Consider the following 12,265-nt stretch of genomic DNA (forward strand, 5'->3'; position numbering starts at 1 on the left):
GCGGCAAAGAAAAATTTAGTGTAAAAGAAAACAAGTCTCCCATGCTTATTTTAAATTAAATGTCAGATACATTAGGGATATTAAAGTGACTCTTGGATAGGCACATGGATGATAGTAAAATGTAGGGTATGCAGGATAGTTTGATCTTAGAGTAGGATAATCGGTCAGCACAACATCATGGGCTGAAGGGCCTGTACTGTGCTGCACTGTTCTGTGTTCTAAATTGCTTCAATTCAGGCTGGACAATGAGTTCAAAGTCCCCTTTGTCAAATAAGTGTTGGGGATGCATCAAATTACGGGGTTCCTATCTGACACTGTAGGCCCAAACTGTTTAGAACGACATTGGTAATGGGAACTGAGACTTCAAGTCTGCTCTGCCAATTTGATCATCATCTACACTTCCGAGAGTCCCACATTATCTCCATCAACCTTGTTTCTTGCTCTTGTGCTTACAATTCGCTGGGTCAATCTCACAGAAAGTGGTCACAAGATGGATAATTCCATCATTTAAAAGGTTATGCCACCAGTGACAAACTACGAATCTTTTTGAGGAACTTTATGAATGGAATGAGACTTAGAGTGAACGTACGAGCCAGGAGTAGCAGTAGGTCACGTGGCCCCTTAATCTTGCTCTGCCATTCAAAAAGATCACAGCTGATCTGATTATAACTTCAAATCCACATTCCCTCCTGCCTTGTTAACCTTCAATCCCCTTGTTTACCAAGAAGCTATCTGTCTTTGCCTTAATGAGGAAGATAATTCTAAAGACGAACAGTTTTCTGCATGAAAAGCACTTAACCTCATCCCTGTCTTCAATGGTAACAAAGTGTGGAGCTGGATGAACACAGCAGGCCAAGAGCATCTCAGGAGCACAAAAGCTGATGTTTCGGGCCTAGACCCTTCATCAAAGAGGGGGATGGGGAGAGGGAACTGGAATAAATAGGGAGAGAGGGGGAGGCAGACTGAAGATGGAGAGAGAAGAAAATAGGTGGAGAGGAGAGTATAGGTGGGGAGGTAGGGAGGGGATAGGTCAGTCCAGGGAAGACGGACAGGTCAAGGAGGCGGGATTAGGTGGTAGGTAGGAAATAGAGGTGCGGCTTGAGGTGGGAGGAAGGGATGGGTGAGAGGAAGAATAGGTTAGGGAAGCAGAGACAGGCTGGGCTGGTTTTGGGATGCAGTGAGGGGAGGGGACGAGCTGGGCTGGTTGTGTGATGCAGTGGGGGGAGGGGAAGAACTGGGATGGTTTTGGGATGCAGTGGGGGAAGGGGATATTTTGAAGCTTGTGAAGTCCACATTGATACCATTAGGCTGCAGGGTTCCCAAGCGGAATATGAGTTGCTGTTCCTGCAACCTTTGGGTGGCATCATTGTGGCAGTGCAGGAGGCCCATGATGGACATGTCATCTAGAGAATGGGAGGGGGAGTGGAAATGGTTTGCGACTGGGAGGTGCAGTTGTTTGTTGCGAACCGAGTGGAGGTGTCCTGCAAAGCGGTCCCCAAGCCTCCGCTTGGTTTCCCCAATGTAGAGGAAGCCACACCGGGTGCAATGGATACAATATACCACATTGGCAGATGTGCAGGTGAACATCTGCTTGATATGGAAAGTCATCTTGGGGCCTGGGATGGGGGTGAGGGAGGAGGTGTGGGGGCAAGTGTAGCACTTCCTGCGGTTGCAGGGGAAGGTGCCGGGTGTGGTGGGGTTGGAGGGCAGTGTGGAGTGAACAAGGGAGTCATGGAGAGAGTGGTCTCTCCGGAAAGCAGACAAGGGTGGGGATGGAAAAATGTCTTGGGTGGTGGGGTCGGGGCAGCCTTTTGTTTTTAAACTGTGACCCTGCTTCTAGATTCTCCCACATGAGGAAACATCCTTTCGACATCCATCATGTCAAGCCTTCAGGATCTGATATGTTTCAATCAAATTGCCTCTATTCTTTGAAAATCTTTTTCTCCATTTCCCCTTTTCTCTATTATCATGTTTTCCCTTCCCCCCCCCCATTTCTGTCCTAAAATTCTGCAGTACCAGTTCTCCCACAATGCTTCTTCAACAGTTTGTGAGTTCATAGACTCAGAATCCCTACTGTGTGGAAACAGGCCATTTGGCCCATTGAGTTTTCACTGACCCTCTGAAGACCATGCCAATTAGACCCACCCTGTACCCTATCCCTGTAATCCTGCGTTTCCCATGGCTAACCACCCTAGTCTGCACACCCCTGGACACTACAGGCAATTTAGCATGGCCAATCCACCTAACCTGCACATCTTTGGATTGTGGGAGGAAACCAGATAACATAGAGGAAACCGACGCAGACACGGGGAGAACGTGCAAACTCTACATGGACAGTTGCCCAAGGCTGGAATCAAACCCAGGCCCCTGGCCCTGGGAATTGCGAACGTGGGATTAATGAATGTGTGAACATATAATAACAAAAACAGATGCACAGGAAGGATGTGAGGATGAATAGAAGAAAAGCTGAATCAGGATAAATTTTATTTCTATTCCAAAGGAAAATGGTAAATGAAGATACAGTTCAATCAGGGAAATAGAAGTTTTTTGTGCTTCAAATTCCACATTCCCATTTACTCCCAATAACCTTTACAAATAGGAATCTATTCCCCTCTGTTTTAAAATTACTCAATGGCCCTGATTCCATAGCCATTCAAGGGAGAGTTCCAACAAGGAAGCTCAGTGCTAGTACCCAGAAATTTGGGCAAAACAGTTTAATGGAGCATTTTGAGAGAGGAGCAAGAGGTAGAGAGGAGGTAATGCTTAGAGGGTGGCATTTAATAAATTTGTGCCATTAACTGGGAGGTACATCATCAACTGGACAGCGGGCCTATTGATTTAGTAATTGGCAGCACCATCAACAGGTAGATATGTACATTTTCAAATTTTTACATGAATGTGTTCTCAACACTTTTTCTGGCATTTATGACAAAATTCTGTATTTTTTAGTATCAAGTTCGTTGACAGCTCTCATGACCTTTTTAACAATTTATGTTTTTATGGAGTCATAGAGTCATCACAAACATGGAAGGTTGCCATTTGGTCCATCCAGTCCATACTAACTCTTTGAAGAGCTCAACGGTCAGTCACATTCTGTGGCCCTGCATGTTTATATTTAGTCTGGTGCTCATCCACCCTCCTTCAGAAACTAATGATCATGTGTCCTTTATCCTCCTCATAAGCAGCAAGTTCAAGCTCTAAATACACATCATAGAATCTCTACAGCATGGAAACAGGCCCTTCAGCCCAACATGTCCACACCAGCCCTCAGAGCTTCCCACCCAGACCCTATACCCCACCTGATCTACACATCCTTCAACACTATGGGCAATTTAGCATGGCCAATCCACCTAGCCTGCACAACTTTGGGCTGTGGGAGGAAATCCATGCAGACACGGGGAGAATGCGCAAACTCTACACAGACAGTCGCCTGAGGGTGGAATCAAACCTGGGTCCCTGGCACTCTGAGGAAGCAGTGCTAACCACTGAGCCACTGTGCTGTCCATTACTATGAATAGTAATTAAATTGTTATTGACTACAGTTATCACACGTATTTTTAATCAATAGAAAATCTTTAACATATTAAAATGTGACAGGAACATAATCACATGAAAATTGACATTGGGCTAAGAACATATGAAAAGGGAGCAGTAGCAAGCCTTTGGTTTCCTTGAGCGTGCCCTTCCATTCAATAAGGTCACAGCTGATTCTATTCAATAATGTCACTTGCCCACAACATTCCCCAAAACCTCTGCTGGAAATGGAGAACGAATCTCAAACCGTAGATTTATGAAGTTTGCAAAACTGTCTTTTAATTTCCACATACCCATCTCCCTTTGATTCCCATGTCTGTCAAGAATGTAACTAATTCTGTCTTAATATTATTCACTGACTCCATATCCATTGCCTTCCAGAGAGTTCTTGTAAAGTTATTAGATCTGGTGATCAAAATCTTGGGCAAAAAAAATGAGCATTTGAAAAGAGGAACAAGAGGTAGAGAGAGATAAATTTGGAGATAGAGAACATTAACCTCTGTATCTGATGGTATGGTCACCAATAGTGAAGTTCTGAAAAATCAGGGATGCACAAAAGGCCTGTACATCTATTGTGTGATCAGATGGCTACCAGATGTCCCTTTTAGAGAAAAATAGATCACCTAATCTTTGGCTTCAAAGGAAGACCTTATAATCTTAAATTATGTTCTTGAATTTCGGTTTTTCCCCAAAAGGCAACATATCCTGGATACCGACTCAATCCAGTTCCCTCAAGATCTCATATGTTCCTATAAAATCAGATCTTGTTCTTTTAAACTCCATTGGATATAGGTTTAATATGCTCCATGTTTTCTATCCTCAGTGGGGTTAAAAACACAATGCTTGGTCACCAGACTTCTGGAGCATGAACTCTTTGCTGTGGTACATGTGAAGAAAGTGAAATGCCCACAAGAAAGTTCCAAGGTACTTAAAGCCAGGGTTTTTGTTAACAATACCAATTAGAGTAATTTCACATTGTCAAGTAACTGTTAAGGATGGCCATGCTGCATGCGCCTTGCCCACAACATTTCCCAAAACCTCTGCTGGAAATGGAGAACGAATCTCAAACAGTAGATTTATGAAGTTTGCAAAACTGTCTTTTAATTTCCAATTTTTAATGAGGTGAATGTCAAAGTGTTCAGACTCAAGCAGCTAATATGTATCAAACCTTATTCATTTAATGGCTTTCAGTTGTGTGAAGAACAGTTTTCTTTGAAAGGATATCGTCATAGAGGCTATAACTGACTGCATTGTGTACTCTAATGTCCCATTATGGGAAAACCAGATTACTGGGCACATTTTAAACAAAAACTTACACACAAATTAACTCACTCAGTGAGCCTAGGGTCATATTTTGTTTCTTATTTTTCTCATAGTAAGAAAATAACCCACACAATTTTTCCAAATCTAAAGTCAGGAAACAGCATTTGTGTGAGTCCTTCAGCTCTCTCTGAGTCACTGGCTGGTCTTCTTCTATACATTAACTTCTTCATCGTTGTTTAGAAGACTTGAGAATTTTTTTAAGAGGCGGATGTATCGAAGCGCTGAAAGGGAGAACAAAATAAAGTCAAGGTTTTTATTCCTCTACAAAACGATACAGGAACAGAAGGAGGCCATTCAGCCCTCAGCCAACTCAAGCAATCAGTGGCCTCATGACTGGTCAATACCTCAGCTGTATCAACCTTTCTTATCTCCACAGCTGTTGATTCCTTTGCTGGTCTACTTGATCAATTCTGGTTAAAGCTGATCAATTACCCACGGTAAAAGGTCTGTATCAGGTTCTATTTGGAGTAAGTTGTTTGGTTGGATTCCTGGGTTTGCAACAATCATTGGAAAAGCATTTTCCTTAAAAGAACAAACAATTGTTTGGAGTAATAAAATGTGAGGCTGGATGAACACAGCAGGCCAAGCAGCATCTCAGGAGCACAAAAGCTGACGTTTCGGGCCTAGACCCTTCATCAGAGAGGGGGATGGGGGGAGGGAACTGGAATAAATAGGGAGAGAGGGGGAGGCGGACCGAAGATGGAGAGTAAAGAAGATAGGTGGAGAGGGTGTAGGTGGGGAGGTAGGGAGGGGATAGGTCAGTCCAGGGAAGACGGACAGGTCAAGGAGGTGGGATGAGGTTAGTAGGTAGCTGGGGGTGCGGCTTGGGGTGGGAGGAAGGGATGGGTGAGAGGAAGAACCGGTTAGGGAGGCAGAGACAGGTTGGACTGGTTTTGGGATGCAGTGGGTGGGGGGGAAGAGCTGGGCTGGTTGTGTGGTGCAGTGGGGGGAGGGGATGAACAGGGCTGGTTTAGGGATGCAGTGGGGGAAGGGGAGATTTTGAAACTGGTGAAGTCCACATTGATACCATATGGCTGCAGGGTTCCCAGGCGGAATATGAGTTGCTGTTCCTGCAACCTTCGGGTGGCATCATTGTGGCAGTGCAGGAGGCCCATGATGGACATGTCATCAAGAGAATGGGAGGGGGAGTGGAAATGGTTTGCGACTGGGAGGTGCAGTTGTTTGTTGCGAACTGAGCGGAGGTGTTCTGCAAAGCGGTCCCCAAGCCTCCGCTTGGTTTCCCCAATGTAGAGAAAGCCGCACCGGGTACAGTGGATGCAGTATACCACATTGGCAGATGTGCAGGTGAACCTCTGCTTAATGTGGAATGTCGTCTTGGGGCCTGGGATGGGGGTGAGGGAGGAGGTGTGGGGACAAGTGTAGCATTTCCTGCGGTTGCAGGGGAAGGTGCCGGGTGTGGTGGGGTTGGAGGGCAGTGTGGAGCGAACAAGGGAGTCACGGAGAGAGTGGTCTCTCCGGAAAGCAGACAGGGGTGGGGATGGAAAAATGTCTTGGGTGGTGGGGTCGGATTGTAAATGGCGGAAGTGTCGGAGGATAATGCGTTGTATCCGGAGGTTGGTAGGGTGGTGTGTGAGAACGAGGGGGATCCTCTTGGGGCGGTTGTGGCGGGGGCGGGGTGTGAGGGATGTGTCGCGGGAAATGCGGGAGACGCGGTCAAGGGCGTTCTCAATCACCGTGGGGGGGTAGTTGCGGTCCTTAAAGAACTTGGACATCTGGGATGTGCGGGAGTGGAATGTCTTATCGTGGGAGCAGATGCGGCGGAGGCGGAGGAATTGGGAATAGGGGATGGAATTTTTGCAGGAGGGTGGGTGGGAGGAGGTGTATTCTAGGTAGCTGTGGGAGTCGGTGGGCTTGAAATGGACATCAGTTACAAGCTGGTTTGTTTGGAGTAACTTGGGCTGAATGGAAGGTCATGGTGGTAGTGGATGTTAAATTTGGTTTCATTAGTCTTGGATTAGAAGAGAGGGAATACACTGCCCACGTTCACTATCTTACGCTTTCTAATGGAGAATGTGCACAAGTGGACGTCAGGCAAGATGTGACTCAGCTTATTTGTGAGGCCTATCATGGGCCAATAGTTTGTAGAAAGCCATTGATTAGGTGCACATATGCGGATTGACTACTTAAATCAGGTCAAGTCCCCGGCAGTTATAATGGGTGTACCACTGTGAACACAACTTGTCCCCATATGTGGGATAGTCAGATTAACTCAGCAAAGCCCTTGACTGCGATCTCACGTTCAGGAAGCTAAAAAATACTGAAATTTCCAGTCTGATTTTAGTTTAATTCTGACACTTCCTCAGTCATTACAGAAATGCAGAGCTGACTTCTTGGACATAACTGAGGACCTTGTTGGGTTACTTCAGAGGCTGGGCTCACACTGAGGCCTCAGTTTTTTAATAACTGCACTGAGCAGAAAATCTCAGCATGCTTGTGTCATTTCTAGTTCCATCGCCCTCGTCTTTAGGACTGGAAGACCAACTCTTCTATCATTCATTCTCTTTTGACTTCTACCATAACACAGTCCTTCCTTTATGTCCTTGTCCAGCCCACGTCATGCTCAAATCCCATTCAGTTTCTAATATTTTTCCCAGTTCTGGTGAAAGATCACAGATCTGAAATGTCATCTCTGTTGGTCAAACACTAAGTGTTGGAGAAAAATCGAAGTTTGGCAATATCTGTGGATGGAGAAACAGAATTAACATTGCAATTTTATTATGAAGTTTCTTCAAAACTCACACTGAACCTGAAATATTCTTTCTGTCTTCCTCTCCACAGAATTTGACAGACCCGTTCAGCACTTTCTGTTTTTATTTCAGATTTACAGCATCTGAATATTTTACTTTTCATTAATGAGACACTTTATGTGTCCTTGCATTCAATATACCTGAACAAACTAGTAAGTAAATATAAGTTTCTTACCCAAAGTAAACAGCACTTAGACTCGATTTCTGACAATTTTGCAATTGGTGTTAATGCAAATAAGAAACATTCCTTGTGACTTCTACCATCTTTGAGAAATGTTGGTTTTAAGCAATGGATAATATGATAGAAAACTTGTTTCATTTTAGTGTTGCTGAGAGATAGACAGATTGAAAGGATAGAGGAGAACTGAGCATGACTATTATTAATGAAGGATAAGACCAATAACATTACCCTTGCATTCTCTAGTAGTGGATTGCTTACCTCAATGGTGCTGTATATCCAGTCCAGGAATTCGGACACTTTTGTGTAAACTCCCGGGTGATTGGCTTCAGCACAGCCAATGCCCCAGCTCACTACTCCGGTCAAATGCCACGCTTGGATATTCTCACAGACCAAAGGGCCACCACTGTCCCCCTGCAATGTACATTCACGATCAGTGTCCAGTAAATTGCTTTTGTTTAATTTATTTTTTCATGGGATGCACATGTCAATGGCTAAGCCAGTACTTATTGCCCATCCCTATTGCCTTTGACAAGTGGGTGGCAAAGCAGGTGTTTCTACAATACTGTTAAGGGAGAAGAGTTCCATTTAGGCCCAGTGACACTGAAGGAATTGTGATATAGTTCCAATTTAAGGTGGTATGTGTGTGTCTTGGAGGGAAACCTGAAGGCCTTGAAACTATCCGCAAATGAATGCATACAGTTGGTCTCACTCAGAGCTGTGGGCCGTGGGAAGTGGAAGTACAAACTGCAATGGTTGAGGTAGCATTTGAGTTAAGGTCACAAAGCATGACAGTGTAGAGGGTACTACTTCTGTGTTAGGTATAATATGTTTATTAGTAGTCTACTCAGGCAATGAATATTTCATGCATCCAACAAAGGCCACAGGTACATGTCCCAAAACTGATTCTTTTCCTTGAATACTATATGCAGTAAAAAGGAAATGAAAAGAAAACAAATGCTTTTGCATAGTGCTCTTTATAACCTCAGGAAGGTGCATTGTGTTTCATGGTCAATGATATTGCTATTGTAGTGAAATCACTGTTGTAGTGCAGAAGAGACAAGAGTGAATCTGACACAGCAAGATCTCACAAACAGCAATGTACTAATGAAAACCGAAAGAACTGTGGATGCTGTGAATCAGGAACAAAACCGGAAGTTGCTGGAAAAGCTCAGCAGGTCAATGTTCAACCTGTTCAGTTACATTAATAACACAGTTTCTGCAGGAATCAAATACTGGAGTGGGACTTGCACTGGGAATATCTGGCTAAGAGGCAGGTCTACTGTGTGACAAAGTACCAATTCCCACAGCAACCAAGCAGTCTGCTCTGATGATGCTAAATGATTGACCTGGAAACCACAGAGAAATTCCTGCTCTTATTCAAAATATTGTGATGGGATCTTTGATGTCCATTTGAGATGGCAGACAGGGCTCGAGCTTAACCTCTCACCATCTTGGAAAATGCAATGCTCCCTCAGCACCATAACATGACAGCCTAAAATCATAGAATCCCTACAGTATGGAAGCAGGCAATTCGGCCCATCAAGTCCGTACCATCATCCTCCACCCCAGACACACAGCCTATACTAGCCATATAAACCTACTTTCCCCACTGCTAATCCACAAAACCCTATACGCTATGGTGCGATTTAGTATGGTCAATATACCTAACCTGCAAATCTCTAGACTGTGAGAGAAAACCAGAGCACCTGGGGAAAACCCACGCAGGCACAGGGAGAATGTGCAAACTTCACCCAGACAGTCACCTGAGGGTGGAATCAAACCCAGGTCCCTGGTGCTGTGAGGCAGCAGTGCAAACCACTGAGCCACCATACCGCCTCATATGAAATCTTTTTTACTCCTCTTTATTCATTCACGGGATGAGGGCATCACTGGCCAGGCAGCATTTATTGCTCATCCCTAATTGCCCAGAGAGCATTTAAGAGTCACCCACATTGCTGTGGGTCTGGAGTCACATGTAGGCCAGACCAGGTAAGGATGGCAGGTTCCTTCCCCCAAGGGTATTAGTGAACCAGATGGGTTTTTCCAACAATTGACAGTGGATTCACAGCCATCATCAGAATCTTAATTCCAGATATTTTGTTGAATTCAAATACCACCATCTGCTGTGGCAGGATTTGAACCCAGGTTCACAGAATATTATCTGGGTCTCTGGACAGCAATAATACCATCAGGCCATCATCTCCCTTGTGCTCACAAACGTTCAAAAACTCAATCTGTTGCTCATAAAAATTTAAAAACCTTTAACACACACAGAGGCAAGTATGCCTCCCACTGATGCCAGAGCAAATAATTTAGATTAACATACTCACCTTATTAGAATGAGAAGCCAATTAATTTTCAAATAAAAAAAATGAAAGTGCTGGAGAAACTCAGCAGGTCAGTTGGCACCGGTAGAGACAGGAACAGAGTTAACATTTTGAGTTCTTCAGTTCCGAAGATATTGGACTTAAAACATAAACTGTTTTTCTCTCCATACAGGCTGCCTGACCTGCCAAGTTTCTCCAGTACTTTCTGTTTTTAAACCAAGCCGATTGCTAACTTTGGCCCTCATATTCCAGACTTAATCTTAAAATGCCTTTGTTAATTTTTCCCAAGCTGTAGTTCTCAACATTTGCAAATGATATCCAAAGTTCTGAAGAAGAGTCATATGGGACTCCAAAAAGTTAACTCACTACATGGATGCTGCCAGACCTGCTGAGCTTCACTGGCATTCTGTCTAGAATCACAGAGTCACTGTAGTGTGGAAGCAGGCCATTCGGCCCATCAAGTCCATACCAACCCCCCAGAGAGGTCCGACCCAGATCCACCTCTTTTCTTGTCCCTGTAACCCTACATTCCCCATTGCTAATCCACCTAACCTACAAATCCCCCTACACGATTGGGCCATTTAGAATGATCAATCCATCTGACCTATAAATCTCTAGGCTGCCCATGTTCCGTGATCTCAGCTTACCTGGCATGCATCAACTTTACCCGCCTTATAACCTGCGCAGAACATTCTGGAAGAAATGGCACCGTTGTACATGCAGCTGCTGTTACACATCTTGGTGCTAATGAGTGGGACAGAAGCTTCCTTTAAAGTATTTTCTGTTTGATCTGGAAGATTGCAATCAGGAATGAATGAGCCGTGTCCAAAGATTCATCTCTGATGCAAACAATGTTTGTATGGCATCTCTAATACTTACAAGCATCTATTTTTGCATGGCCCCAGCCAGTTATCCAGCACTGTCTACCTGGTATGAACTGTTGATTGTATGGTGGCAGGCAAACTGATCTCACTGTATCTGTAAAAGAGGAGAGATGTGGAGGTAAGACTGGGAATCTGAAATAAAGAAAGAAATGAGCCCCAGCCTCTGTGAGAGGAAAATACAGTGCAAGGTTGCTGAAGGAAATGCATATAAACATAGAAGCACACAGGCCATTCAGCTCATTGAGACCACCCAATCATTCAATAAAATCATGGTTGATCAAACACTTCAATGCCTGTTACCCACTCTATCCTGATAACAGTGCACTTCATTGGTAATCATAAATCTTTCACTCTCCAATTTAAGCGTACTCAAAAACCACAGGCCTGCATGTATAACCACAGATCCCTGAAAGTGGCAACACAGTTGGATAAGGTGGTCAGGAAAGCATACAGCACGCTTGCATTCATTGGCTGGGGCATCAAATATAAATGTTAGCAAGTTACGTTACAGCTGTACAAAACTTAATTAGGCCACATTTGGAATATTAGAACATAGAACACAGGACATTACTGCACAGTACAGGCCTTTCGGCCCTTGATGTTGTGCCGACCTGTCATACCGATCTGAAGCCCATAATTGTGTGCAGTTCCGATCTCCAAGATTCCAGAAGGAAGTGGATGCCTTGGAAAGGGTGTGGAGAATGTTTACCAGGATATTACCTGATCTGGAGGGTTTCAGTTATGAGGAGAGGTTGGATAAACTCTGATTGTTTCCTTGGAAAGACGGAGGCTGAGGGATGATATGATAGAGATCTGCAAGATTATGAGAGGCAGAGAGAGGGTGAATAAGTCAGAGGCTTTATCCCAGGGTGGAAAGTCAACTACAAGAGGACACAGGTTCAAGGTGAGAGGGGAAAGTTTAGGGGAGAAATGCAGGGAAAATGTTTCACACAGAGGGTTGTGGGTGCTTGGAATGTACTGGCAGTGGAGGTGGTGGAAGCAGGTATGTTAGCATTGTTTAAGGCGTAATGTGATAGACACATGAATTGGAGGCAAACAAGGGAGGGAAACCATGTATGGGCAATTGGTTGTGGGCCTAAATAGGACTATTATTTGGCACAGGCATGGCGGGCTGAAGGGCATGTTCCTGCCCTGTATTGTGTTGTATTGTATTGACTGAGCCCACATAGCCATTTGTGGTAGAGAATTCCAAAGGTTCACAACCCACTGAGCAAACAAAAATTTTCC

At 44.4% G+C, this 12,265-nt stretch overlaps 1 protein-coding gene across 4 annotated transcripts in view; it reads right to left on the reverse strand.

Annotated features, from left to right (window-relative positions):
• Positions 1 to 2,519: 2,519 nt before the first annotated feature.
• The window catches only part of tmprss5 (transmembrane serine protease 5), a 48,585-nt gene continuing 38,839 nt past the window's right edge, over positions 2,520 to 12,265 (reverse strand). For 3 of the 4 annotated variants that reach the window (XM_059639045.1, XM_059639044.1, XM_059639046.1), the window contains exons 10-13: positions 11,013 to 11,111; positions 10,781 to 10,923; positions 8,065 to 8,217; positions 2,520 to 5,078 (exon numbers count right to left, since the gene is read on the reverse strand). In XM_059639045.1, coding sequence (XP_059495028.1) covers positions 5,055 to 5,078; positions 8,065 to 8,217; positions 10,781 to 10,923; positions 11,013 to 11,111 — 419 coding nt within the window. In that variant the 3' untranslated portion in view covers positions 2,520 to 5,054. Of the gene's footprint in view, positions 5,079 to 8,064; positions 8,218 to 10,780; positions 10,924 to 11,012; positions 11,112 to 12,265 lie in introns of those variants that run through there. The other variant, XM_059639047.1, reaches the window with a different exon arrangement.

Source organism: Stegostoma tigrinum, chromosome 32 (assembly GCF_030684315.1).
Source record: "Stegostoma tigrinum isolate sSteTig4 chromosome 32, sSteTig4.hap1, whole genome shotgun sequence".
Classification (NCBI taxonomy): domain Eukaryota; kingdom Metazoa; phylum Chordata; class Chondrichthyes; order Orectolobiformes; family Stegostomatidae; genus Stegostoma; species Stegostoma tigrinum.